Genomic DNA, 27,812 nt, shown 5'->3' with positions numbered 1-27,812 from the left:
GTCAGGTCTTTGGCTATCTGAAGATGCAGACGGGCATTTGGCAGGGGTTTCAGAAGCGCCTGAGTAAGCTTGGGCCAGGCCTGCTAAGGTGATTTTGCTCTGCCCCGCTGCATCTTTAGGTGCCTGAATTCCTTGCCCAGCTGGCCTGTGGCTCCCAGTCCCCGCTCACAAGACCTCATCTTTGAAACCAGATGCAAGCTCCCCAGTTCCATAGGTGCCCTGCCCAGGATTGACTGTGATGGGAGGCACTGGTGTTCCAGCTCTTTGGGAGAGCACCGGGCAGAGGGTACAGCCACCAAGTCACCCGGTGGCAGGTTACGGAACAGGCATGTCTCATCTGTTGCGGGAAGGGGCTGGCTTAGGGGCAGAGCCCTGCCAAAGTCACAGTCCATTTCGGTCAATTTCACAGGCACAGGGTTGTAAAAAAGAAATCCCGAAATGTACCACATTGAAATCTGAAGTGTCCCTGTGTGGTGATCGCAGGGGTCCGGCCCCCATAGGGCGTTGTCTGGGGGTGGGGTCACACGGTTATTGTAGGCAGGTTGCAGTGCTGCCACCCTTACTTCTGCCGGTTGCTGGCAGGGTGCTGCTCTCCAGTTGCCCAGCTCTGAAGACCGCACAGTCGTACCAGCAGCACCAGTGTTCCCTCCAAGCTGGGGGGCAGCACCAGTGATTAATCGGCCCCGCCCCGTCTCTGCCGCTGACTGGACAGGCTGATTGCTGCCCCTCAGCTTTCAGGGAACGCTGACTGTGCCCCCCCAATAACCTCGGGATTCCCCTGCAACTCCCTTCTGTGTCAGGGCCCCCTCTGAGACATGCTGGGGCTCCAGGAATCCTGTCTAGTGCAGGGCAAAAGCGCCCGCACGGCTAGATTTCACGATAGGACTCCAGAGTCCGTGGTCTGCGGTGCAATTTGGAAGGGATGCAGTGGGAAGAGGAGAGAGGCCCAATAACTCTCCAAGCAGGAGCAGGGCGAGCTGGAAGGAGCAGGGGGCCCTGGGGCCTGATTAGGAGGAGTGGGATGCGGTTAAGCTGTTTAGGGTGATTCTTTGAGTGTTTGCTCACGTCCATTCCGTCTAGCTTTGCGCGCCCCGTGCACAAGTTCCAGAAGCGTTTTGCCCTTAGCAGTACCCGTAGGGCCAGCAGGGGAGCCCCTGGAATGGTGCCGGTATACCCTAGCATATAACCCCCTGCTGGCCCGCCACCCCCTCAGTTCCTTCCGTGTGGGTTGCTGGAGTGAAGTGCACCCTTAGCTGTCTTATGTAAATAGTGTCGCCTTAGGAGTAGTTAGCAGTTGATTATTAGTAGATAGTGTTGATAGTAGTCTGTCGTGTCTCCCCCCCCCCCCTTCCCCCCCCCCCATGCCAGAGCTCCAGGGCTTCAAACCCTGCCAACAGTGCTCCAAATTCAGGCCCCGGGAGATCCACACACAGACAGTTTGAAGTGCCTCCTGAGGGCCATTTAACGAACATCTGCAGGTCTTTTAAACCTAGGCAGAGGGAGAGACTCCAGGCGTAAGTGCCTGTTAATGGAGTCGTCACTTCAGCCCCCCCCCCCCCCCCCCCCCCCCCCCTCCCGGAGCCAGCACCCTTGGTAAGGAGCGCATCTGCGTCGACTACAGAGACAGAGCGGGTGCCAAGGCGCACGGCGCCTTCCCGGCACCCATCTCAATCGCCAGTGCCGTTTACTAGCACGAAGTGAAAGGTCACTACGGAAGCGGGACCCGAGCGCCTGCCCTCCAGAGCCCGTGCTTCAAGAGAGGGGCCCGGTAACATCAGGAGCCAAGGGGGCCAGGACCTGTCCCTGGAGGAGGGCTGGAGGCCATCCATGCCGGAGACGTTCTCTGCGGCCCGGGAGCTAATAGAGCTCACAGCTTCCCCGGGCCCAGCACGGAGGCGCACGCGGGCCGCGAGACCCATGTGCCTAAGCCGGCCCTGGCACCGCAGCCGGCATCGCCCATTCCCCTTATTTTGGGCTACCGTCTCGACCTCTGGGGCCAGGGGCTGTCCACCTCATCGATCAGGGTACACCTGGCGGCCATTGCAGCCTTCCACCGGGGGAGGGCGGGAGGTCACTCTGCGCAGGATATGGTGAAACCCTTCCTGAAGGGATTGGACAGGTTCTACCCCCGCGTGTGTCGGCCAGTGCTGCAGTGGGATTTGAACCTGGTGCTGCGGGGGCTCATGCGCGAGCCGTTGGCTGCGTGTTCTCTCCCACCTCTCATGGAAGGTGGCGTTTCTGGTGGCCATTACCTCAGCCAGGAGGGTTTCTGAGCTGCGGGCCCGCTCCTCAGAAGCTCCGTACACAGTGATTGCGAGGGACAAGGTGACGACGCGCCCCCACCTGGCTTTCCTCCCTAGGGTAGTTTCCCTGCTCCACGTGTCCCAGGAGATTTTCCTGCAGTGTTCTACCCAAAGCCGCATGCGGATGGGAGAGGGGGCTCCGCTCACTGGACGTTAGGAGGGTCTCGCCTTTTACTTAGACAGGACGCGGTTGTTTCCCAAGTCCATTCAGTTGTTTGTCTCCATAGAAGACAGGGTGAAGGGTTCCCCAGTATTAGCTCAGTGTCTTTCATCATGGATCACATCGTGTGTCAAGACCTGTTACGATCTGACCGGGAGAGTGGCCCCTCCTATCACGGCCCACTCGACTAGGGCCCAGGCCTCCTCGCCATCACGCAACAAGCTAGTCAGGTCGCAGCGTAGGTCAGGCGGTGCTGCAGTCCGTTTCGCTCCAGGTTCCGACCCGCCTCCTTAGGGGCTGGCTTGGAATCACCTGGACGGAATGGACATAAGCAAGCTCTCAAAGAAAAGACGGTTACTTGCCTCGTAACTGTTGTTCTTCGAGATGTGTTGCTTATGTGCATTCCGCTCCCGCCCTCCTCCACCTTCGTCGGAATCTCCGGCAAGAAGGAACTGGGGATGGCGGGCCAGCAGGGGGTAATACGCTAGGATATACCGGTGCCAGTCCAGGGGGCTCCCCTGCTGGCCCTACGGGTACTGCTAAGGGCAAAACGCTTCTGGAACTTGTGCACGGGGCGCGCACACAGCTAGACGGAATGGACGTAGGCAACACGTCGCGAAGAACAACAGTCGCGAGGTAAGTAACCGTCTCATCCTGCCCTTGGAGTCGGTGACCACACATGCTCCCAAGCAGTGGCTCAGGGTGTGACTGGTCACGCAGCCACCAGCTGCTCCCAGTTCCCACCTGCTAGGCGAGAAGAAGCTCCAAAGGCATCGGGCTAATATCACTTCTCCGCAGGAGCATGGGCGGGGTGGGACTGCTGTACTCAGCTGGGCAAATCGCCTTCCCTTGTGAAACTGTGGTGCCCATGGCTGAATCTCTCCAGTCTGGGCTGGAGAAAGCACAAGATGCTCCTGGGGATGTAGCTTGTCAGACAGGCCTGTTCCTGTGGCGCTCTGAAGGGTCCTTGTTCTCCCTGGGCCGCGCACTCTGAGTCAGGCACCCCCAGCGGGACCTTGCCAGCATCCCATGGGCGCGCTGCGTCTGCCGAGCCTCCGGGCTGTGTGGTGGGAGGCAGAAGCGCTGCCTGCTGGGCCCTCTGCACACTACCCCAGATCAGCTGATGGTTTTGGACACTGCCTAGCAAGGGCTCACTAGGAGGGGGTCCTGATAGCCTCATTCCTTCCCGGTGGCTGAGCCAGCAAGGCCCAGCCCACCAGGGCCAACCACTCCCCATGAACATGCATAATCACCTCTGCCCCGGTGACAGCCACTGCCCGGATGGCACACGCCACGAGGAGAGCAGGTGCCTCCCAAGGCAGTCTCTAGCTAGGCCCTGCGGCGGGGCGTTGGTGGGGTGAGTCCTGCCTGTTAGGAAGCAACATTTATGTCCAGGTTTATTTCCCCTCCTTTTAAAAAGCTCTCTTGGGATTTTCGGTAGGTAGCAAAGCCGCCTGTGCCTGTTTGCCTTGCTGGCTCTTAGCCCCACAGCCCTTTCCTCTCGCCTCACTGGCCATAACGTCTGCGCTGCGCCTGCGTTTCAGGTGGTGATCATGAGGGACTACCAGCATGAGAATGTGGTGGAGATGTACAACAGCTACCTGGTGGGGGACGAGCTGTGGGTGGTGATGGAGTTCCTGGAAGGGGGAGCTCTCACGGACATCGTCACGCACACCAGGTATGAAGCAGGGCTGAGCTTCTGACCCCAGCCTCTGACGCAGTGCAGCTGACAGCAGTGGGGAAGTGGGGTCCCGGCTAGAAAAGAAGCTCTGCAGCTGACGGGTGTGTCAGATTTCCGCCTGTACCTGGCAGTGCCTCTCAGTAGCTCCTGCTCAGGAGCGTGAGAAGCCGGAGGCCAGGAGAGCGGAGCCTGGAACAGGCAGATCAGGAGGGAGGCGGAGGGTTCGTTTTTTGTGGGTACATCCCCGTCGCAGAGTTAACGTGGATGCTGCCCCCTACCCCCGCACACACAACCCGCTTGCCTGAGCTTAGTGGTGCTGTAAACCCAGGCTGGCTGTCCATGGGGAGCCGCCAGAAGCTTTCACTTTGCAGAGGATGCAGGTTAGATCCCTGAGCACCGAGAGCCCTCTAGTGTCTTCTCACAGGACAGGCTGGGTCACTGGGAAGACCTAGCACGGCCTGGATTACCCACCTTCGCTCTGCAGGGCTAGTGGCAAACCCAGACAGGCGCTGCGCCAGGCCTCTGTGCCTGAACTAGCCCAGCCCGCACATGCAGCTGCTCTGCAGAGCCCTGGGTCTCTGGGAGAGACTCCTGCTGTCTCGGCACCGTCCATTGTGGGGGAACGTGTCTGTCCTTTGAGGAACTTGGGCGGGGCATTGGAGGGCTAGCAGTATTCCGGTGGGTTGGCCTCTGTCCACGTTCCAGCCTGAGTAACAGCAAAGCCTAAAATGTCAGGACAGAAGCCAGGAGTCCTGACTCAACCCCCCTCCTTCCTCAGGGGTGGGGAAACTTAGGCCTGGGGCCAGGTGCGGCCCCTGGCTTGCCTGGATGTGGCCCCTGCAGCTCAGGGCTCCCCCCAGCACCGGGGAATCTGCACCCTACTGCAGGGTTGGAGCACACCAAATCTACGAGCCTGCTCCCCACTAGGCTCTGGTGTGCAAGGGGAACGTGGGGCGTGTGTCTCCTCCTCAGTCAGGGGCCACGCCAGTGAGGGTTTGGGGGTTTTTGGCTTCTCACTTGTGTGCGCCCCCCACCCCACTGACTTTTCTGTGGGTCAGTGGCCCCTGATCCAGCAGACCTGACTCCCAGGGACAGATAGCTGGTCTAAACGCTGCACACCCAGGCCAGGGGCTCGATCCTGGCAGCTGTGGCATGGGCTGTTCTCAGAGCAGGATGGGGCCTCTCCCCAAGGGACTGCTCACTGGTTCGCTGAGTTGCTTTTCTGCCTTTAGCCCCCATGCGGCGCCCCGTTGCATGAGGGGCCTGCCTTGTCGGGTGGAGTTCCCCGCGAGCCCACTGCTCGTGTGGGGTGGATCCGCTGAAGGCAGGCAGGGACTTTGGCACTGGCTTCGCTCTGTCACCCACCAAGCCAGCACGAAAATTTCACCTTCCGCTTGGCGGGCACAGCGCTCAGCTCGCAGGGAACATTTCGCTTCTCATCAGCATGGAGCCGATCTACAGCCGCAGGCCTCTCCTCACTGGGAGTCGCTGGCTAGTTTCCCGGCTTCACAGAGCACTTTTCCATGCCCGCCCCAGTGTAGGAGGCTGACAAGCTCACCAAGGAAGGGGTCAGGGCTGTGGAGGTTAGTGGTTAAAGTGGGGGGGGGGGGGTGATTTCAGGACTCCTGGGTTCTGTCCCTGGCTCTGCCACCGACTCTGGGACTTGGGAGCAAGTCCTTCCTGTTTCCCCTCTGTGAAGTGGGAATGGATTTCCCCCGTGGATTGGGTGGCTGCTTAAAGCTCTTCCCGCCACTCCACCGAGGGCTCTGGTCCAGTCCATGCTGAGTGGTTTGCACGGCCCCGTGGGCAAGGGCACTGTGGGGGCGCACAGGGAGCCCTGCCAGAGTGGTGACCCTTTCCCTGCCTCCAGGATGAATGAAGAGCAGATCGCGGCTGTGTGCCTGGCCGTGCTGAAAGCCCTGTCTGTCCTCCATGCCCAGGGCGTCATCCACCGGGACATCAAGAGCGACTCCATCCTGCTCACTCACGACGGCAAGGTGAGTGCTGTTGGAACGGGCAGCTGGGGCATCTCCTATGGGGCCAGCAACACCTAGGGGTGGGATCTGCAGCTGACACATTAGCTATAGCCCCCGGGTGTTGCTGCGGCCTATCAGGGGCACTGCTCACCCCGAGTGCTGCTGACGCTGACGTTTCAAGGGAATCTGATTGTTCGTCGGTTACGTTCCTACTAGGGTCTAAGGAAGTGGCTTTTTCTCTTCAGTGGCTGGTGTTTCTGAGCACCTAGAGCCAGGTACTCAATCCGAAATGCCTGGTTATAAATCTTCAATTCACACCTTTCCAGATCTAACCCAGCCATGAGAGCTAGAAACAGTTTTGTAATGAAATAAGCCAGTCTCTGTAAGCATGTGGAGACCTGCAAATCCCTGGATATCTGCTTTAGACCTGGAGGTACCCACGGATGGGAGTGCAGGTATCTGTGGCTCACTTGCTGATGCAGATACACATTTTGTATCCACGCAGGACTCCTGGCCTCCCTATGCCTTTCTGGGGCAGCCCATTTGATTTCACCAGGCACTGCTTCCCCTCACAAACGAGTTATACAGAAGTGGCTTCAGTTTGCATTTGGTAGGCTTTAAACAAGCCGCCTTGATATTCCCTTTGGATCTGTTTGTCTGACTTTGCAAATCTGCCTCATCTCCCAGGGCTTTGGCATCCAGGTCCAACAGAGGCTGTTCAGTAGCAGGTTTAAAATCTCAGTAACTCCCGTTTCTCTTTTTCCTCTGTCATCCGGAAGGCCCCAGTCTGTTCTACCTGGTGACTGCAGGTTAAGTGCCTGCCAAGCTTACGTTTGATCCTGACCCATTTTGGGGTTAAACTGATGCAAAAAGGGTGTGGGGTTTTACAGGGGATTGTCCTGCAGAGATTCAGATCGCTGGGGCTGGGGAGAAATAGGGAACTTAACTAGCCTCTTTGCAGATGTGTTGAGCAGCTCCGGTTACTTTTAGAATTAAACCTTGTATATGTCTTTGCGGCCTCTTAGTTCTCGCTTCTCATGGCCTTGCTTTTTGTCCCTTTCCTACAGGGGTCAGGGATGGCTGGCTGTGGTGCTGGCAGCGCTACCTGGCTCTTTCCCTGCAGTAGCCCTGACGCCTCTTTCCCTCCCTCTCTCCACAGGTGAAGCTCTCTGATTTTGGGTTTTGTGCACAAGTGAACAAAGAGGTTCCGCGGCGGAAGTCGCTGGTGGGCACCCCCTACTGGATGGCACCAGAGCTCATCTCCCGACTACCGTATGGGCCAGAGGTAAGGCTAGAGGCCTAGGAGCGGTGCCGCGCCCTGGGATCCAGGGGAGCTCATGGACGGGCCCAGGGAAGCCACTGCTAGAGGAGGGAGATGGAAGGGGACGTGGAACTTGAAGAGGCTGAAGCTGGCGCGTCGAGATGGCCGCCAGGGCCTTCCAGCTCATTCAGCAGGGCTCTGTGCCCCGAGGAATTGGCTGTCTGGGCAGCGCTCACTCCGTGAAGAGGGAACCCCATGTTGTGTCTGCTGAGAGACGGCTCCGGGGACATGGATGGGCAGGGGAAAGCTGATCTCGGGACCTACTCCACGATGGCAGCGGAGAATCCCTACAATCCCTAGTTCATTGCCTTCCCTGCCAGGTAATCCACAGGGTCCCGCGGGCTCCCAACAATACGGGGAACCGTCCCATCCATAGGATGGCTGGGGTGGTCGCAGGGACAGCTCTGAGCAGGTGTGCACGCACAGGTCTCATTTGCATGCTCAGTTCCCAGGCCACCAGTTCTCTCCTTGCACCACCTCCCTGCCCCAGGGGCTTCTTGTGACCAGGAGACGCTGACCATGCAAGGGGGGATAAATTGGACATGCTGCCTGAGCCTGCCTGAACCCTGATCACTCTTTCTAGGCAGGACGGGCCTGTCAGACTTCTGCCCAGTGGCCAGTTACTCTGGTGGCAATGAATCCATTTGGCTTCTGGCACATGGGTAGCAACCAGGGCCAAGGGGTGGTGCTGTGTGTAAGGCAGGCGTGGGCAACAAGTTTTGATGAGGGGCCACTCCAGGATTTTGGAAAGTGGTTGAGGGGCGCAGGTGCAGGGCCTGGGATGCAGGTTGGGTGCAAAAGGGAGGCTGGGGTAAGGGATTGGGGTGCAGGAAAGGATGTGGGGTCTGGGAGGGGGTTTGGGTGAAGAAGGCAATTGTGACCTAGGGCAAGAGATTATGGTGCAGGGGTTTGGGTTGATACCTTGGGCAGGGGATTGGGGTGCAGTGTCTGGAAGGGGTATGGCTTCCAGAGGGGGACAGAGTTTGGCTTTTGTGGGGTAGAAGGGCAGGAGTGGGAATGCAGAGGGTTGGGGGGAAGGAGGGGCTGGGGTGCCAGAGGCAGGCTCTGGCTGGGAGACTTACCTGGATGACGCCTGGCCAGCAGCACAGCAGGTTTCTCAGGCAGCCTCCCTGCCTGCTTGCTCCGCCCCTGCTCAGTCTGCAGGGGCCATGTGAGTTGGTGAATAAGAGCCTGAGGGGAAGGGGGAGTGGTGCTTTGGCAGGCAGCTCCCATTGGCCAGAAATCAGCCAATGGGATTGTGCTGGGGGCAGGAGCAGCGCGTGAAGCACCACTCCTCCCTCCCCTGGGCTCACAGCTGAGACAGACTGTGGTAGCCTTTTCTGAGCACGTGGGGCAAGCAGGAAGTCTGCCTGAGGCTCCTTGCTGTGTCTGTGGGCCGGAACTGGTCACTTGGCAGGCTGGATCTGGCCCTGGGCCGCATTTGGCCTAGGCCTGGTGTAAATGCAAACCAGTCTGAAGTGCGTTTGGGTGGTGAAAGTCAGCTTCAGCAGTTTGCTTGGTGGGGCTGTGGAACTGGGTCCCGTTGGAGTCGCCTGCTTGCTTGCAATTCGTGTTGTCATATCTCGGGCGCTGGGCATGAGCAGCTTCGAAATGCCGGTCGGGACGTGCTAGATGCACTTAGGTCCCTGCTACTCAAGGGCCAGACTGCAGTTGGTGAGGGCTGGAAACCCACTAGGCATCCGGACACGTCCGATCCAGGCTGTCTTGCCTGGGGGCGTGTGGCCTGATCACTGTTTCCGTGAGACCCTGCAGTGGCATTTCCCCTCTGGCGAGGGAACCGGCCTTTCTGGTGTAGAGAGGGGAGGGCTGCCCAGGCAGTTTGGCGTAAACACCAAGAGGCAGTGTTGCCTAGTGGCTGGGCTGGAATCGGTTCTTGGGTCAGGCAGGCCACTGCCCTGTGTGCATGCCCTTCTCCTCCCCTCCCCCTAGGCTTTGTCCGTTTACACTCCGCTCCGGGGGCAGACACTGTCTGTGTGTCTGCGTCTTGCAGCACCTGGGACCATGGGGCACAGCAGCTCTCCCCCACCCATCATTCCATTGCTGCTCCTGGACCCTTTGCTTACTGTCCCCATCTCTCCTCTCTGCAGGTGGACATCTGGTCCCTCGGCGTGATGGTGATAGAAATGGTGGATGGAGAGCCCCCTTATTTTAACGAGCCCCCTCTAAAGGCAATGAAGATGATCAGGGACAACCTGCCCCCCAGACTGAAAAATGCACACAAGGTGAGCGAGCTGCCGTCTGCTCCTCTCCTGAGTTTGGCCATGGGAGCCCCACCAACGCATTCGGCTTCCACGGCGGGGGGGACTGGGTGTCCTAGGAGGCCAGTCGGGTAGCTCCATGCTCCTTAGTGAGCCAGTCACATGCTGACCCGGTTCCGTGGCATCTGGTTGCTCTCTAATGTGGCGGGGAAGGACATTCCATACCCGGCATCTGTGAGGACATTGAGCCTTCTCAGTGACGCTCCCAAGCCCTGGAACGGGACACGGGGCTGGGTCCAGTCGCTGCCACGGGGAGTCTCGAGCCGCAGCTTGGGCACGTACGTGGGCATTCGCACGCCTGCTGTCGGAGGCACTCCCAGCATAGGCCTCCTGCGGGGGAGCTAGGGCTGGTGTCCTGCTCCTCGGGCAGCAGCTGTGCTAGTTCCCAGACACCCAGTGGCTCTCCTCCGCCCCCCACTCATGGCTGCTGCTCCCTCCTCCGCAGGCTTCGCCTTCCCTCAAAGGGTTCCTGGACCGCTTGCTGGTGAGAGACCCCGCCCAGCGAGCCTCTGCCAACGAACTCCTGAAACACCCCTTCCTGACCAAGGCCGGGCCTCCGTCCAGCATCGTGCCGCTCATGAGGCAGAACCGGATGAGATGAGGCAGCTGCACCAAAGAGCCGTGGCCATGTCATTGCCTCGTTCCCCGGGTGCTCCTGCCACTCCCTTCAGCCGCTGTGGCGGGCACGTGGCTCCGGGCAGCCCAGCCAGCAGCAGGAGTGCCTGGCGCTCGGTCCCCAGAGCCCTGCGAGTTCCCGGCGTGCCCCGTCCTCTGCAGGGCCATTAACTGGATTGACAACGGTGCCACTACTGTCGTGACTGCAGCAGGGACTCGCCTGCCCTCGCCCCGTCCTGCTGAGTGGGGCGGGCGGTTTTAATGACTTGACAATGTCTGATCCAAAGGGTAGTTTCTATACACGCAGGCCAGGCAGGGAGCACCAGAGGCTGAACCACACTGGAACTTTTCAGCTGCCTCTAGACAGCTGTGCCCGTCCCCTTTATGGCTGCAGGCCCTGTCGTCCCGGGTCAGGCTAGGCAGGAGCCCCGCGGGCTTTGGCTTTGGCGCTGGGGGAGCCGAGCATGCCCAGCAGCCGGCCGTGGCTGGGCTGTGGACAGCCCGGCTCTCCCCCGAGAGCAGGGTGGAGGGGCTGCCGTTGCGCCGTCCCTCACAGGAGAGGCCAGGCTGCTTCTGCAGGTCCCAAGGATGCCGCCCGGCAGGTTCTCTCTCTCTCGTCACATGGATCTGGTGAGCAGTGAGCTGGCTCTGGCCTCTGCTGCTCGGGGTCCTTGCAACCTGGCTGAGCCCGCTGCAGCCCCCTCCACTTAGGTATCCCAGCAAGCACTGCCCCTGCCTAACCCACCTGGGCCAGGGAGTCCCCAGGGCCCAGCCCCTTGCCCTCCCTAGCGCTCAGCCACAAAGGCCCAGCTGCACTGCTGGGACTGGCATAGCGGGAAGGGAACTGCGGCCTGTGCTTACAGCGCTGGCAGGCTGGGGCCACAAGGGCTAGCTGGGGGGAAGGGGCACTGGGCTGTGATAGCCGCCAGCACTGTGGAAAGGTGGCGGATTCCCTCCCCTGAGCTAGGGGCCGGGTGCCCTGTCTTGCAGCGAGGCCCCTGCGGCAGTTCACTGGAAGTTGTTGCGTTTACTTCCCGTTCCGTCAGGGCCACGGGGGCTGCGTGGGGAGGGGTCCACCTATGGACTGTGCACAGACACTGAGCCAAGCTGCAGGGGGTCCCTGGCCCACGGGGCCGTGCAAACCACTCGGCATGGTGCTTGGGCTGGGGGCTCACGCGGTTCTGGAACTGCAGTTCCCCCAGCTGCCTTACTGCCATTTCCTCCTCTGAGCGCGTCCAAGCGCCGGACCCAGAGGGGAGGGGCTCCCAAGCACACGGGGATTGTTGGTTTATTTTACCTGGTTTCCTGGCCACGGGAGGAGCAGACCTGAGCTAGGGCCATGTCCCTGGAGCCCAGCTGGTGTAGGGTGACAGGAGCTCTTCCCCTTGGCCCTTGGCCCTTCGCCCATAGACTGGCTCATTAGAAACTGGACGTTACTCCTGTAAAGTGCCCACAGCAGGAAGGTCCCGCCCCAGGCTGTATGCCCTCACCCCTCTTCCCCCGCCCCCCCCCGTCTGTGCAAAGCTCTGCCTCCTTCCCCCCTCCCCCGTCTGTGCAAAGCTCTGCCTCCTTCCCCCCCCCCCGTCTGTGCAAAGCTCTGCCTCCTTCCCCCCTCCCCCGTCTGTGCAAAGCTCTGCCTCCTTCCCCCCCTCCCCGTCTGTGCAAAGCTCTGCCTCCTTCCCCCCTCCCCCGTCTGTGCAAAGCTCTGCCTCCTTCCCCCCTCCCCCGTCTGTGCAAAGCTCTGCCTCCTTCCCCCCCTCCCCGTCTGTGCAAAGCTCTGCCGCCTCCCCCCCCCCCCTCAGCTCCACCCACACCTGTGTACCATGAGGGGTGGGCGTTGTTTGCTACAGCCCCTCAGGCACTTGGCCATTCCCAGGCACTCCCTCCCCTTCCAGCGCCCTTGCGTAGCTGCTGGCCTGCCTTTGCCTGCAGGAACCTCATGGGTGTGACACCATCCCAGGCTGTGCGTCCAGCCGGCCCTGTTGCGCCTACAGCCCTGCTCTGCTCTGCCCATATGAAGGGGGCCAGCAGGTTGGTCAGCTCTGAATCCCTTCTCCCTCCACCAGTAAAGTGTCCCCCTTTGTTCTCCACGGACCCCGTCCTGTCTCTTCATTCTTCCAGCTGTGTTACTGGGTACCAGCGGAGCCTGCGCAGAGCCCCAGCCTCTCCCTGAGCCCAGGGGTGGAAGCTGAAGGGCTGTGTCTTGCCCCGCTCCACGGGGGTGGGTCGGTAGCAGTGGCAGATACGCCCCTCGTGGGACGGGACCAGGGTGTGGATTTTCATCCCACTAAGCAAGCCAACCCGCTGTGGGAAAGTGGGGGAGCCAGCTGCAGCGTCCCCACGGAGAGCAGCCGCTTCCCTGTCCCGCAAGCACCCGCTGCCCTCAAGCCAGGCTCGGGGCTCGGTGCCGTGTGCGGGAGCCGCCACAGGCCTGGCTCAGGATCCCAGCTGGCTAAATTGCACCTGGCCTGGTGGGGGTGCACTCCTAAGGGCACAGGGAGTGGGGGGAGGCGCTGCCCCCCAGGTGCCAGCACTGTTGCTGATTTACACTCCCCAGCTGGGTAGCTCAGCATCGTGGTGACCCTTGGCAGCAGCAGATCCCTGCAGCCCCAGGGCAGGTGATAGCGCAGGGTTGGACCTGCTTGCTCGCTACATCTCCAGGCCACCGGCACTGAGCTGCTTTGCCCCTTTCCTGCAGTCACCCTGAGTTGCTTTGCTTGCTGAATGACCAGGCAGCCCTACCCCCACACCCGTGTCAGCTGCTCCCATGCCAGCAGGACCTCTGCTTCCCCCTCCCCCCGGTGGGTTTCTGACTGCACAGGCCCCTACCCGGCAGTGAGACACTACTACAGAGACACACCCCTCTGCCCACCCCCTTCAGACACCTCTCCAGTTCTGTCCTCCGAGAGCCAAGGCCAAGCGCCCAGGGCAGAGCCTGGCCAAGCAGCTGAAAGGCGAAACGAGCTGGTGAGCTCTGTCTAGAGACAACTACTGATTTGTTTTCTGGTGACTGTTTTTTAGAAGCTATTTATATTGTCCTTTTGTAACATGACAGTATTCCGGACGGGTCTGTTCCGGGACAGATGTGCTGTGACACTAAATGCTCCAATGCGGATTCAGCCACGGACTGACTGGTATAAAAACGGAATTGGATCTTGTGCTGTGAGTTGGAGGGTTTTCAGCATGGCGGGGAGGGGGCTCAGCAGGGCAAAATTTGCAAAGTGCTTCTGCAGTTAGTGTGACAATTCCCAGGTTTGGGAGTTGAGCAGAAAGCAGAATGCTGGCTTGGGTGCAGGACACCAGTTTCAGAAGGGCCGGTCTCCCATGGGCCTGCTGCCTTCTCTTGCCACCTTCAACTCACCAAACTGCCGATGGGCCTAAGCCAGAGCTGGGCCTGGCTGCCTCGGGGGAGGGAGGGAGGGGCTTGGGCTACTACCCAGGGGCCAGGTGTGGTAGCCTCCAGGCTGATCTACAGGCAGAGAGATCTGCCTGACCTGGGGGTCAATAACTGTCCCGTGGGGCTGTCTCCGGTGTCTAACAGGGCTTGTCACACAGTGGGGCCCCATGGGCTGGGGGCTGCCGCAGCCACTGCTACAGGGAAAGGGGAGTAAGGATCAGCTGCTCTGCAAGGCGGGGGTCAGGCTCCTTTCAAGGGGGAGGGGGTTGCACACACCTGTGCCCGTAAGAGCATCCTCAGTCCCTGGCTGCCCCTTTACAACAGGAACAGTCACCTCCAGAAACCCCCGGGGCTGCCTGTGCCCCACATGGTGGGAGGAAGGAAGCTGCAGATTTCCCAAGGGCCCTGGTGGCTGAACCCCCAGCCCTGCTGGAGCACGGCGCAGTCAGCGGCTGTCAGCTCCATCCCAAAGGGAGCAGGCACCGTCCAGCCGCGGGAAGGAACTTTGCTCCGATACTCAGAGCTGGAGGCCAGGACTTGACCAGGGTTAAACAGGATGGAGGATGGGTCTGTCCATGGCTACTAGCCAGGCTGGGCAGGGCTGGTGTCCTGAGTCTGTTTGTCAGAGGCTGGAGAGGGATGGCAGGAGACAAATCTCTTGATCATTGCCTTCGGTCCACTCTCTCTGGGGCGCCTGGCAGTGGCCACCGTCGGCAGACAGGCCTCTGGGCTAGATGGACCTTTGCTCTGACCCAGTCTGGCTCCTTGTGGCTGGGTGCATGGTGGGTCTGCACTGGGCCTAGCGCAACAGGATGTGGACGCATTGGAGAGGGTCCAGCGGAGGGCGACCAAAATGATTAGGGGGCTGGAGCAGATGACCTGTTCTCAGTACTGACAGGTGGCAGAACAAGGAGCAAAGGTCTCAAGTTGCGGTGGGAGAGGTCCAGGTTGGATATTAGGAAAAACTATTTCACTAGGCGGGTGGTGAAGCACTGGAATGGGTTACCTAGGGAAGTAGTGGAGTCTCCATCCCTAGAGGTGTTTAAGTCTCGGCTTGACACAGCCCTGTCTGGGTTGATCTAGTTGGGATTGGCCCTGCCTAGAGCAGGGTCTGGACTTGATGACTCCTGAGGTCTCTTCCAGCTCTATGGTTCTATGATCTGTAAAGCCCCTTGTGCAGAGCCCCTGGAGAGCATCCGCATGCTCTGCTGTAGTGCCATCCAAAACCCTACGGCCAGCCTGGGTGGATGCCAGTACGGGACAGCTTGGGGACAGGGAATAAGCCACCCAGCATAAACTGCATCCCAGTCACTGGTGGTATCCGTACAAGGCACCCTGGGACCAGCCAAGGTTTCACCCAGACAGCGTCCCGGCATAGAGCAGCATGTGCTCTCACCCCAGTTAATGGGTGAGACTGAACAGAACCTGGAGTGCCAGGGTGGGGTTGGGCCATGGAGCCAGGAGCAGCCCTGGACGAGCTGCCGGCAACTGGTGCCCTAGGCAAAGCGCGCGACTGGCGCCCCCGCCTCCGAAGCCCTCAATGGCCGTTTGTCTTGGCGCCCTTGGTGTTCGCCTAGTTCGCCTGAACTGACAGGCCGCCCATGCACGGAGCCAACATGGCGAGAAACAGGCTCTCGCCACGCCTGCCCCCCGCTCAGGGCCGTAGGCCAGAGGTGGGGAGGGGCCAGCTGCCATCTGGCAATGGCCTGGCGGCACTGCGAAGGGCTGGCTATGGCTAGGAGGGCCCTGAGCGAGGCCGTTGGGCCAGCAAGCCTGGGCTTTTCCCGGGGCAGCTCGTCAGACTGGGCAGCGGGACCGGAGGACAGACCCCAGCCAGGGCACTGGCAGTGCTGCATGTGCCCGCGGCGCTCTGCTGGCCTAGATCCTGAGTGTGCCACAGGCAGCCCACCTGATGTAGACAGGCCCGCTCAGGTTCACACACAGGGAGAGGGGTCCTGTGTAGACAGCCTGGCTTATGCAAGGTCTCCCGACCTCCCGTTTCACAACAGCTTGGTGCGCCGCGACCTCCCACGCTTGGAGGAACTGAGCTCTAGTGTGCGACTGGGGAGGGGGGGACCTTCTGGGGCTGGGCAGTGCTCAGTGAAAGGCCTGCTCTCGGCCGGGCTCGGGGCCGCGCCCGGCCCGACGGGGCCCTGCTCTTGGCCGGGCTCGGGGTGTTCCCAGACCAGCATTAGTCACTGGGATAGTGTTTAGCTTCCACAGAGAACCAGATACCACAATGCTGAGTCCTGGCCTCATGAGACTGGTTAAAATTAATTTCTGTATTAACTGACAGTGTCTTCGCCACATGATTTTTAGCGGTAGGGCTGGGGGGAGGAGGTTGGGAGCTGGGACTCTTGGGTTCTGTCCCCAGTGCTAGAAGAGGTGTGGGGCTCTATTGGGTTAGAGGAGGGGACCTGGGAGTCAGGACTGTATGACCTGGAGTCACAGATGGGGAAATGACGTACCCTGTTTCCACATCTTTGGGTAATAACACCCTAGCCTGGAGGCCACTTGGAGGGGAGACTCTGGCTGCAGCTCAGAGCTCTCTGCACGCCAGGAAATTCCCAGTTTCCAGTGGCACCCGAAAATTCCCTGACATCTCGAGCTGTCCATGCAGGGCCCCTGCTGCCCTGAAGTCAAGCAGAGCGAGGGGATTCCCTGCTGTTCTCTGGGGGATTCACAGCAGGCAGGGCCCTGTAGCCCGACACACCAAGGGAGCCTTGAAAGCCAGGGGAATTTCTGACCACTGGAGGCTTCCCACAAGCTGAGAAAAGCCCCTTTTTTCCCCAGCAGAACCCTAGCACTGAGTCTCCCCTGCCTCACTCACCTTAACCCTTCGAGCTGTCCTCCTGCAGGACCAATGGCAGACAGCACCTCCCCTTCACACCCTGTGTCCATCACCTGGGCTGCGAGGCCTCAGCCTGGAATTCCAGGATTTCTACTCCCTCCCCCAGTACCAGTGTCCCCCTTTCCCGCCTTCTCCCCACTACTTTTGGTTTTTGTTTTGGCTGGTTGGGATCTGGGTGGCGCTGGCCCGACGGGTACTACTGTACCCAAGATTTTCATCTTCTCAGGGCACGTTTGAATTCTCTGCATGCTCTAGTTGGGCTTGTAAGTCTGGGAAAGGGGCTCTGGGGTCCCAGTTCCTCATGGGGAAGGCCCTGCTACATGCGTTGCCCTCGCTCGACTCCTCTAGCCTCTCGTACTGAGGAACTTCTCTAGCTGCAGCTGGATCAAAGGTAGCAGAGGTGTCATAGCGGGGGCTATGGAGAGCTGCCAGCAGTGGCACCCCCAGAAACGAGCTGGGGCGAAGAATTCCCATTTGTTTTCCATGTGAAACTGAAAAATGTGAGGCATTCCCCGTTGTTTCCCATGACAATGTTGGGTTTTTTTAACTACCTTCAGTTTCAGTTTCCAAAACTGTTTCCCCTAAAAGTTGTCAGTAACCACAGGCCTTTCACACAACAGCCCAACAGTTTCACCAGGAAACTGCCCATGTTCAGTAAGTCAACCGCCAGACAGCTGTCAGCTGGGACGAACAGCCGTCACCTCCGTCAAAAAGCCACTTTGAAAAAGATCCTCCAATAATCCAAACCTCCCTGTGCTCTACCACGGAGCGGGCTGGGCAGGGGGCTGCTTTGACTATTCTGGTGTAACTCCAGAGTCTGACTCCCCTGCCTGGGCAGGCAGAAAGCTCTGACCCCTTGTTCGGCTGAGTTATATTCCAATAGTGCCTGCGAGGCCATTGTGCCAAGCTATTGGGTGTATTACGGTACATGGCCTTGGACCCTATCATGCTGTATATTATCATCATGATTTATTATGTATATTATGGTAGCACCTAGGAGCCCTGCATGAACCCGGCCTTATGGCACTAGGCAATCGCACATTTTTACAGCTATTAGGTGTGTTATGGGATGTACAGTGCCTGGCACGTTGGAGTGCCTGGGCGCTATCCTAATAGACCGGAAGGTCCCCACATCCCCTCCCATATCCCAGCCCCCGCCCAGCCGGGAAAGGCACAAGTCCAGGTCACTTCCCAACAACAGGGCTTCCCTAGACTGTCCGGCAGGCCAGGCCACCTCCCCTTTACTTACCAGAGCGATTCCTGAAAGTGACGAGCCGGAAATCTGCCCTCCCCCGATTGCTGAGCCCGTCCTATCCCGGAGCTAAAAATAGGCAGGCAGCTGGCAAGATGAGTGACGAAGGGAGGAAACCGCGACCCTAGTGCTGGTGGAAAAAGCTGTGAATCGGGCAGCTGAGTATCAGAGGGGGAGCCGTGTCAGTCTGAATCCTGTGGCACCTTAGAGACTAACTGAAGTGTTGGAGCATTACACTTCAGTTAGTCTACAAGGTGCCCCAGGACTCCTCGCCGCTTTAACAGGGTATAGGTACCTCCCTCTAGCTCGTGGGAATCATTTTCACCAGGCCAGAATAAAGCATTTCAAGATTGGCATGCTCTGTTCTGAGCAGCCAGAAGCCCGGGGGGCATTGTTATAAACAACTTACTACCCCGTAGGGGCAAACTGATTGAATAACAATTTTTTAACCAAGACAAATTTGGGATGAAATGAAGAATGTTTGGTTTCCATTTAAAAAAAACCTTTCCTAGACTTTGCTGTGGTTTTCCCATTTTTTTCCTTTTTATTTTTGGCCACTGAAAACTGATTTGGGGGGGAAGGGGCAATTGGAAACCAAAAATATGTTAGGGTTTCTTAGCAATAAAACCCCCTAAACTTTTTTTTTTAAACATTTTGGCCAACCGAAAAGGGATGTTTTTTAAAGGGATGAAAGACAAAAGCATTTTAGAGTTTTCTTTCAAAACCAAAACACCAATTTTTTGAGGGAAAAGGGACAATTCCAGGAAATAAAGTTTCTTCCAAAAACCCCTAGTTGGGGTGAGAAAAATTGCGGGAAAGAGGGAACTAGTGTGAAAAGTTCATAGACTGGGAAGGGACCACTGTGATTTCTCCTCTGGCCTGGATAATCCAGGTCCTAGGACATCTCTGAATTAGTCCCTGTTGGAATGAAGCGGGTCTTTTACCAACAAAGAGCAGGTGAGGTTTTGTTTTGCCCAGGTGGGTCCCACCCCATCTCTGACTCCACTTGAAGATGCCTTGTCCAACACTGTCACAACCCCACACCTCAGTGGGTTATTGCTCCCAGGAGATGCCCGTGGGGTCTTTCCTGATCTACTGTCCCTATGGGCAGGGCTGAGCAGAGAGGGACTTGCCAGTCAGGGTTGGAGCAGCTGGCACCTCCTGGAGGTGAGTGAAGGCAGCTGGGCCCCAAGGTCCCATGGAGTGTGTGTTGGCCAGAGCCCGCACCCAGTTCTCCCCTGTCTTGCCCACAGGGCCAGCAGCTGTCTGTCCGGTTCCTCCCCGGCTGCCGCCATTGGCTCCAAATGCACCTGTCCCAGGCTCCCAGGTAGAGATCAGGCTTCTGCCTGGAACTGCAGCACCCAAGCCGGACAGGGTCCCAGGGTGTTGGGGCACCTGGGATGGGCAGAGGTCCCGCGACATTCTGCGTAAGGGAGGTGCTAGGGCACTGGGGGATTCTACGTACAGAATGGGGTGCTGGGATTCTGGGTACAGAATGGGGTGCTGGGACAGGTGGGGAGACTGGGGGATTCTGGGTACAGAATGGGGTGCTGGGGCAGGGGGACTGGGTGGATTATGGGTACAGAATGGGGTGCTGGGGGGGGACTGGGGCATTCTGGGTAAGGGAGGTGCTAGGACCCTGGGGGATTCTGGGTACAGAATGGGGTGCTGGGGCGGGGGGACTGGGTGGATTATGGGTACAGAATGGGGTGCTGGGGCGGGTGGGGAGACTGGGGGATTCTGGGTACAGAATGGGGTGCTGGGGCGGGGGGACTGGGTGGATTATGGGTACAGAATGGGGTGCTGGGGGGGACTGGGGCATTCTGGGTAAGGGAGGTGCTAGGACCCTGGGGGATTCTGGGTACAGAATGGGGTGCTGGGGGGGGACTGGGGCATTCTGGGTAAGGGAGGTGCTAGGGCCCTGGGGGATTCCGGGTACAGAATGGGGTGCTGGGACAGGTGGGGAGACTGGGGGATTCTGGGTACAGAATGGGGTGCTGGGGCGGGAGGGACTGGGGGGATTGTGGGTACAGAATGGGGTGCTGGGGCGGGGGGATTCTGGGTACCTGCTGGGGCGGGGGGCACTGGGGCATTCTGGGTAAGGGAGGTGCTAGGACCCTGGGGGATTCTGGGTACAGAATGGGGTGCTGGGGGGGACTGGGGCATTCTGGGTAAGAGAGGTGCTAGGGCCCTGGGGGATTCCGGGTACAGAATGGGGTGCTGGGGGGGGGACTGGGGCATTCTGGGTAAGGGAGGTGCTAGGACCCTGGGGGATTCTGGGTACAGAATGGGGTGCTGGGGGGGACTGGGGCATTCTGGGTAAGGGAGGTGCTAGGACCCTGGGGGATTCTGGGTACAGAATGGGGTGCTGGGGGGGACTGGGGCATTCTGGGTAAGAGAGGTGCTAGGGCCCTGGGGGATTCCGGGTACAGAATGGGGTGCTGGGGGGGGGGACTGGGGCATTCTGGGTAAGGGAGGTGCTAGGGCCCTGGGGGATTCCGGGTACAGAATGGGGGGCGGGGTCTGGGTACATGTGGGGCGCTGGGGGCTCATTGGCCCACCGCAAAGGGGGCCGGGATGGGCTGAGGAAGGCGGGGGGCAGATGGGGAGCCGGGGAGAAGCGGGATCCTGCTCCGAGTAGGCGGGGGAGGGAACTGGGGGGCAGAGAGCGGGGGGCTGGCTCGGGCGGGGGGGCTGGCTGTGAATCCCCCCCACCCACTCACACACACGCGGATTTTCCAGCCCGCCCCGCGGGCGGAGCCGGCCGCTTTAAAACCCGCGTCCCGCCCCCGGCTCCGGCTCCGCTTTGCAAGTGGCTCCCGCCGAGCGGGGACTCGCCCAGCGCCCGGCTCCCCGCGGGGTGACCCGCTCCGGAGTCTGCGCCGGGATCCGCAGCGCCAGGGCCCGGTGAGTGCGGCGGGTGCCCGGGCTGCAGGGGGTGGGATCCCCAGGGCCCCACCCTGCCCTACCTCCGGCACATGCTGCCTGCCAAGGCCAGTCCTTCGGGGGGCTGAGATCGGGGCAGGGGCTTGGAAAGCCCCTGGCCTCTGGAGCGGGCGGCTGCCCCGTCCCGTGTCTCCGAGCAGGCGAGGGTGGCCTGTGCTCAGGCCCCGGGAGCTGATGCTCGGAGAGGGAGGGGTTGGGTGCCTGCGACCCCGGCTGAGGAGGGAGGAGCTGGGACTCCCGGCAGGGCTCCCCCAGCTCCGAATCCAGGTCACGCTGCTAGGGACCGACCGTCCTTCTGGGGCTGCTGGGCGGGATGCGGGGAGACCAGGGAGCCGCTGAGTCCGGCACCGGACCAGGCTCCCCGGGCTGGTCGCTGCAGAATCAGACGCTTGGTATCAAGTTGTGCAGGACTCTGACGTGTTGGCTTCTTGTAGCTGCGGCTCTGGCAGGGGCTTCCTGAGGATGACGGCGGCAGGGTGTCCCCTGTGTTACTTCCCCACGGCTCTGTTCTTCGTGGCGCTCTGCGGCTCCGGCGCTGTCCCCAGGAGGAAAGGTACCGGCTGGGTCTCGTTCCCAACCCTCATCGTCTGCCATTCCCTCCCCTCCCCTCCCCTCCTGGGTGCAACTTTCCCATCGCCTGTGTCTGATGGAAAATCAGGTGCCACAAAAATCCACTTCCCTGAAAACTTAACACCTGCAAAGGGGAATGTTCTGATCTGGTTGTGCTCCTAGAGCACCTGTGGGAGGTGTAGTCTGGGTGTCCCCCTGCGCCTGTTGGGCTGCAGCATGGCGCGTAGTCCTGGGGGCGGAGGCGGTGTCCTGTGGGAGCTGTAGTTCAGCGAGGGAGCCCAGCTCTAGAGGAGAATGGCAGGCAGGATTCTCGGCAACTACAAGCTCCACAGGGAGCAGCAGCGCATTTCCAAACTGAACTGTTTTGGTGTTTGAATTTGTGCTGAAAAAATCAAAAATGTCTGGGTGGAGACCCCCATTCCCTCCCCCGTCTCTGCAGCTGTGACCTAGCTCCTGCGGCTCTAGGAATGGGGGTGTGGGAGCTGGGCCGGCTGCTGGCTAGTTTTCCCCGTAGACCTGGGCAACACGATGTCTACGATGCCAGCAGCCTGCCGAGCGGGGGTTTCTGTAGTGCAGTGGCTGATGCTGGCGGGAGCCCTCCGGGAGAACTTGAGGGAGTTGAGGAATGGGGAGGCCCAGCTATAGGCGTGTGGGCAGTGCGCTCTTTGCTGCCGGTGAGTCACTTCGTTCCCCTCCCAGCCATGGAGCCAGGAAATCCCCCACCTTGCTGGTCATGAGGCCAGCTCGAATCAGGCTGCAGTCTGGAGTGAGACAGGAGCAGCTGGGCAGGACAATGTGCCCAGAACAACCAGGCCTCACGAGCAAGCCCAGCTCAGCCAGATCTGCCCACTCTGCCCCACGGTCGAATTTGGGCTGAGAAGGGAAGATCCAAGGGCAAGAGGGGGAGAGGAGGTGGGGCTGGAAGTAGGCTGGGGGCTGGAAGGGAGGGAGAAACCTGCGTGCTACCTTTGCCGTCCTTGCAGGAGAGCCCCATGCTACAGAGGGTCTCGATTGCCAGTGACTCTGCCCTGGAGAAACCCCTCCCCTTGTTCTAACCCACTAGACCAGTGGGGGACAATCTGCGGCCCGAGGGCCCACGTGCAGGGTTTCCCTCCATGGCGGTGGTTTCCTACTGGTGTAACGAAAGTGCCACGCACATGGAGTGAGGTGCACGCTGATTGCACACAACAGTGACCGTGAGAGCCATGCGCTCCCTCTGCATCCAATCACAGCGCTGCTGCGGTTCAGTCAGCACACCCCTCGCACGCTCCAGGTGCACAAGCGCAGTGAGACTGTCTTGGACACGACAGTCTTGCTACCCGCGGAGATGGAGGCGGCCACTCGCGCTGCCCACTCACCAGCCTCAGTTGCCCGTTGCTGCGCTAGACCCTAGTCCCTGCCCTGAGCTGGGGATAGAACCCTGCTCTAATCCCTCACCTGCATCAAGTTTCGCTGCCTTTTACCCCACTGAAGGCCCCTTGTGTTTTGTTCAATATCTTCATCAACGATTTAGAGATGGCATAGAGAGTAGGACACTTGGGAAGTTTGCGGATGATCCCAAGCTGGGAGGGGCTGCGAGTGCCTTGGAGGATGGGTCGTCATTCAAACTGATCTGGACACACTGGAGAAATGGTCGGACGTAAACAGGATGGAGTTTAATAAGGACAAATGCAAAGTGCTCCATGTAGGAAGGAACCGTCCGTTTCACACATGCAGAATGGGAAGCGATGGTCTGGGAAGGAGCCCGGCAGAAAGGGATCTAGGGGTCAGAGTGGGCCACATGCTGAATCTGAGTCCACAGCGTGATGCTGTGTGAAATTGCAAATGAAGCCGGGATTTAAATGTACTGCGCTTCATTTGCATAGCTCTATTTTGAATAACAGACGCGGTTCTTTCGAGAGAGAACCCTTCTCTTGAACTAACCCTTATTCTTCATACAATGAGGTTTACCAGTTATTTCGAGAGAAGGGTTTTCTCTCGAAATAACAGCGTCTGTTGTTTCGAAATGCGCCATAATGTGAATATGCAAACGAAGCACAGGATATTTAAATCCCGGCTTCATTTGCAATTTCAAATGTTTTCATTTGCATCCCTCTCTGGAAAGAGGGTGCCAGTGTAGACAGACCCTGAGTCAGCAGCGTGAAACTTCTTTTTAACAAAAAAAAAAAAAAAAAAAAAAGCAACCGTGATTCTGGGATGCATGAATAGGAGAGTAACAGTTTAGGTAGACGTCTATCAGGGATGATCTAGACTACGGGTGAGCAATAAAATTTACCAGGGGCCACTTCAGAAATTTTTGAAGTGGCCCCAGGTGGCACTGGAAGGGGCGGGACCTCAGGCAGAAGGGGCGGGGCCACAGGCAGAAGGGGCGGGGCCAGGATACTTCCCTGCTTCCCCACCCATAGACCATGATTGATCTGGCTGCCTGGAAGTGCTGAAGAAGTTCTCCCTAAGCGCCCATGCCCTCGGTGGTGGGAGGAGACTTTGCGTGCTCCCCCTTCTGCCCCCAGGCCAGTCAGGGCTTGGGGGCAGGTGAGCACATGAAGTTTCCTCCTGCCCTGCCAGGAGCAGGCAGCGCTTCTAAGTTTGTGCGCTTCCCCCCGGCCCCAGACTCTGATGGGCCTGGGGGCTGGGGAGCGGCAGGGCCTCTGCGGGCCGGATCAACTCACTTGGCAGGCCCTTTTGCCCACCCCGATCTAGCCAGCGCTTGGTCCTGCCGTGAGGGCAGGGGACTAGACTTGATGATCTCTCAAGGCCTCTTCTGGTTCCAGTGTTCTGTGATCTTAACCCTCGGTGTGCCTGTTTCCCTTCCAGATTGCCAGTTCCCGGACCCCCCCGATCACTCTACCTACAGGTGCATGTCCCCGGCTTGCCAGCTGGCTCTGGGCGGAGGCGTATTTAAGGCTGGCTCCATGGTGCAGTATGACTGCGAGGCCGGCTATGTCCCGGCTGGCCCCCCTGGTGTCTCCGTCTGCAAGGGCGGCCGGTGGCACGTGACGAAGCCAGTCGTCTGCAAGCCCCTGGCAGGTCAGTGCACACCCAACCGTGCTCTCCCTCTCCTGCAGCGATGGGCAAAGTCCTGCGCCAGCGACAGGGTTCGACTGGCTTCCTGCAGCAGCTTGTAGGGCCAGCTGGCTCAGCCCGGCGGCCGCTGCTAGCATGTAGCTCCGTGCAGTGACCTCTGCACAGCTTGCTCATTGGTGGTGTACACGGCAGTCCTACCTGGAGCCGCCCCGCAAGGCCCAAGCCCCCTTGTGCTAGGTGCTGCACATTTTCATTGCTATTAGGTGCATTACGGTGTCGTGTGCAAGCCCTCGCCGTAGACCATGTTGTGCCAGGAGCTGCATGTTTTTAGGGCAGCACCTGGGACCCCCCATCATGGCCTGGGCCCACATTGCACCAGGTGCAGCACAGTATCAATCTGACAATCCTGGTATTAGCCCCATTTTACAGCTGGGGGAACGGAGGCCCAGGTTTACCAAGGTCCTTCCATGCCCTGCTCCCATGGGAAATCTGGGCCTTCGAGTGACTCTGCCCTAGGCCAGTGCCTCCCCCTGAACCATTCTTCCCCCGGGGACTCTCGCTGGGTGCGTCTACATGGGAAGCAGGAGCGAGTCTCTGAACCTGGGTCAGTGGGTTGGGTGCTAACAAGATCCATGGAGATGTTCAGATCCGGGTGGGAGCTCCAGCCCTCCCCCAGGCTTTGGTGCCAGAGCTGCCCAGCTGTATTTAGCCGTCGATGGAACCGTGCGGACGCTTGGCCGGCCCTGGTGGTTGCTCCCAGGTGTACCTTGGCCCCACTCAGGTGGCAGCACCCTGCGGTGGTGGGCATTCCCCCAGGCCAGGCTGTGATGTGCCTGTGGGGGGGACTCCTGCTGTGCCCACAGGAGACGCAGGCTGTACGCTGCTGTTGGGGGGCCCCTGGTCTCTGTGCCAGCGGGGACACCGACGCCCGTAGGAATCAGGGCGACTCGGCTCCCCTGCGCCCAGGACTGGGTGGGATAGGCGGGTGAAACGTGAGACCCCAGCTGCTGCTGAACACTGTGACCTGTTGGCTACAGAGAGGCTGTGAGGCCTGGTGGATAGAGCACTGGGGTGTGGGAGGCTGGGGTTCCCTTGGACAAGTCACATTCCTGCTCCATGTCTCGTTTTCCCAGCCCCCCTTTGTCTATTGAGACTGAGCTCCGTGGCTGGGGGGCGAGTCTCCGTCTGCTCAGCCGAAGAGGAAGCTGGGAGGGTTGATCCCGGGGGGGGGGGGTTCCTTGCACCGTGGGCTAGTATGTGTCTGTGGTCACAGCGGGTCAGGGGTCCGTTTGCTTTCCTGGCCCTTGAGTGCCATCTAGTGCCCTGTGGGGCATGTTTGATGCACTGCTGGGGGCCAGGCTGAGCGTGGGGGCTGCTGTTGGAGATCTGGCTGCCATGAGCCGCACAAGGGGGTGCAGCGATCCAGCTGCTGGGGGTGACTCGCTGACCTTTCCCCAGGGTCTCCGCCGATGCCTCGCTCCAGCGCCCTCCTGGCTGTCTCCTCCATCCCCGTGGTGGCTGCGGCCTCAGTGACCATCTCTGCCCTGCTGCTGGTGGCCATGGTGTGTGTCCTGGTGGGGCCGAAGCCCCGCACCCGCGTCTGCTGGAGGTGAGCTCTGCCACCTTCGGGGAGTGGGGGGGGGGTTCTGCCGTGGCCGTAGCAACCTGTTTCCTTCACCCCATTAGCTGATGGGGGATCTAGCCCCCCCGCCTTTCCCCTTCCAGCCCAGCCCTGGGAGGTGCACAACTCTGACTCCGCCTCCTGGGCTTCCCGCGTTGCGCTGCAGGGATCAGTGTGCGCAGTAGGGGGCACTCTCCCCGTCAGCCAGCGCTGACCCCAGCGCCAGGCTAGGGGAGGGGCTGCACGGTTTGTGCCGGGGAAACTGATCCCCGCTGAGAAGGGAAGTGTCTTGCACAGGGTCTGCCGAGGGACCAGGGTTCCTGGTGCCCTGCTCCAACCACTTGACCCTACTTCCCTCCGAACCGGGGATAGGCCCCTGGAATCTTGCTGTAACCACTAGACTCCTGGTACTCCACCCCCGTTCCCCTTTGCCTTGGGCCCCAGCAGTGGGGGTAGGACTGGGGCCCTAGGGTGCGGCTGTGAACTCGACCTGTTCTCCCCGTCCTCCAGCAGGTGGTACGAGCGCATGGAGGAGCCCGAGATGCTGAGCAGCGGGGACAGCTGCCTGGTGCCGCTCCCGTCATACGAAGAGGCCATCTATGGCTCCCAGGGGGATCCCGTGCTGCCTGCCCCCCCCATGCCGACACCCCTTGTCCTCTCCAGAGGCCTGGTGCTCCCAGCGGAAGCCGTCGAGTCCCACGGGAGTCCGGAGGCTGCTACCCCGCCCCCTTCCTACCAGGAGAGCCAGGCAGCAGCTGCGGGTGGCAGCAGCCTGACCCGGCACATGGCACCCCCTGCCCGGTTCCTGTTCCCGGGGGCGAGGAAGGAGCAGGGCAGGTAGCCAGGGGCTGGGGGTCCCCACAGAGCCCCGACACTACAGCAGAGACTCCTTGTTTGAAACACTCAGCCTGCTCCTCCTCTGGACTTGCTGGGGGGGGTCGCAGCCCTCCCCTGTTCATTCAGCACCTTGGGAACCTGATGGAACCGAGGCAGCCCCTCTCGGACTGCCCCCCCCCGGTAGGGGGCTGAGGGACCGGCCTCCTGCCTTAATGCCATGCGACTGATCTTTGCCCCCTTTTCCCTGCCCCACCCTGACACCCCTCGCAATGGGGGAGAGGGCCCTTTAGGGCTCAGTGGCGGGGGGAGGCAGATCCTTGCTCTTTGGCAACATCCTGTGGGCTTCTTTCGCGCCTGGGCCTGGGGGCTGCTGTGGTCAGACATTCTCCCCCCGCTCTCCAGCTTTCCTGTGCTCTACCCTCCCCCCACCCCCATCTGTGGGTCCTTGCTGTCCCCTGTGGGGAGTGCATATCTGTGTCCGTTCCCATCGTGTCCCCCCCAGGCTGGCTCCAGGCCAGGAGCACTGCTGCATGCAGCTGGGGTGGGCTGGCTGGGGCAGTTGCATCCACCTTCCAGCAGGGAGCACTGCGGGTCTGGTTTAAAGAGCTTTCCCTGCCTGGCTCTTGTCTGTTTCCCTCCCCCACCCTCTGCAGCTTAGCTGGGGCCGGGAGAGCCGGTGCCCCAGAGCAGGTGCAGGGGAAGCGGCTGCAGGTTTGAGTCCCGCCTGACCCGGGCCCAACCTGCACAGCAAAGTCAGGGCTTGCGAGTGGGTGCTGGCTGGGGACAGATCTTGGCCTGGCTCCCTGCCGCCCCGAGCTCTCCTGGCTCCCTGCGCAGGCTTGACAAGGGAGCACCAGCTGAGATGCCCGGTTGGGCCAGGGGGCACTAGGGCTAGGCAGCTGGACAAAGCTCTTGTTGAAGCCGGTTCAGGCACCTTGGCTGGCGTGTGTACAGGCGCGCGCACACACACACACTTACA

The 27,812-nt window shown here is 60.1% G+C and overlaps 2 protein-coding genes across 8 annotated transcripts in view; both read left to right on the top strand.

Annotated features, from left to right (window-relative positions):
* PAK4 (p21 (RAC1) activated kinase 4) overlaps nucleotides 1-13,493 on the top strand; it is a 93,654-nt gene extending 80,161 nt beyond the window's left edge. For all 6 annotated transcript variants that reach the window (XM_075917211.2, XM_075917210.2, XM_075917213.2 and 3 more), the window contains 5 exons: nucleotides 4,008-4,141; nucleotides 6,015-6,141; nucleotides 7,280-7,405; nucleotides 9,550-9,684; nucleotides 10,166-13,493. In XM_075917211.2, coding sequence (XP_075773326.2) covers nucleotides 4,008-4,141; nucleotides 6,015-6,141; nucleotides 7,280-7,405; nucleotides 9,550-9,684; nucleotides 10,166-10,321 — 678 coding nt within the window. In that variant the 3' untranslated portion in view covers nucleotides 10,322-13,493. The remainder of the gene's footprint in view (nucleotides 1-4,007; nucleotides 4,142-6,014; nucleotides 6,142-7,279; nucleotides 7,406-9,549; nucleotides 9,685-10,165) is intronic.
* LOC102457001 (sushi domain-containing protein 6-like) lies at nucleotides 13,384-27,537 on the top strand. 2 transcript variants are annotated; one of them, XM_014579853.4, is made up of 6 exons: nucleotides 13,384-13,497; nucleotides 19,089-19,162; nucleotides 21,216-21,334; nucleotides 24,166-24,378; nucleotides 25,834-25,984; nucleotides 26,510-27,537. In XM_014579853.4, exons 1-6 carry the CDS (start codon nucleotides 13,384-13,386, stop codon nucleotides 26,835-26,837), a joined length of 999 nt encoding a protein of 332 aa, XP_014435339.3. In that variant the 3' UTR covers nucleotides 26,838-27,537. The 2 variants fall into 2 exon arrangements, with proteins under 2 accessions (XP_014435339.3, XP_014435338.3); XM_014579852.4 differs by having other exon boundaries at nucleotides 26,507-27,537.
* Nucleotides 27,538-27,812: the final 275 nt, after the last annotated feature.

The sequence above is a fragment of the Pelodiscus sinensis genome, chromosome 18, assembly GCF_052426305.1.
Source record: "Pelodiscus sinensis isolate ZL-2025 chromosome 18, ASM5242630v1, whole genome shotgun sequence".
In the NCBI taxonomy this organism is placed as follows: Eukaryota; Metazoa; Chordata; order Testudines; family Trionychidae; genus Pelodiscus; species Pelodiscus sinensis.
The sequence above is the reverse complement of the archived record's forward strand: the minus strand, read 5'-3'. Positions and strand labels throughout refer to the sequence as shown.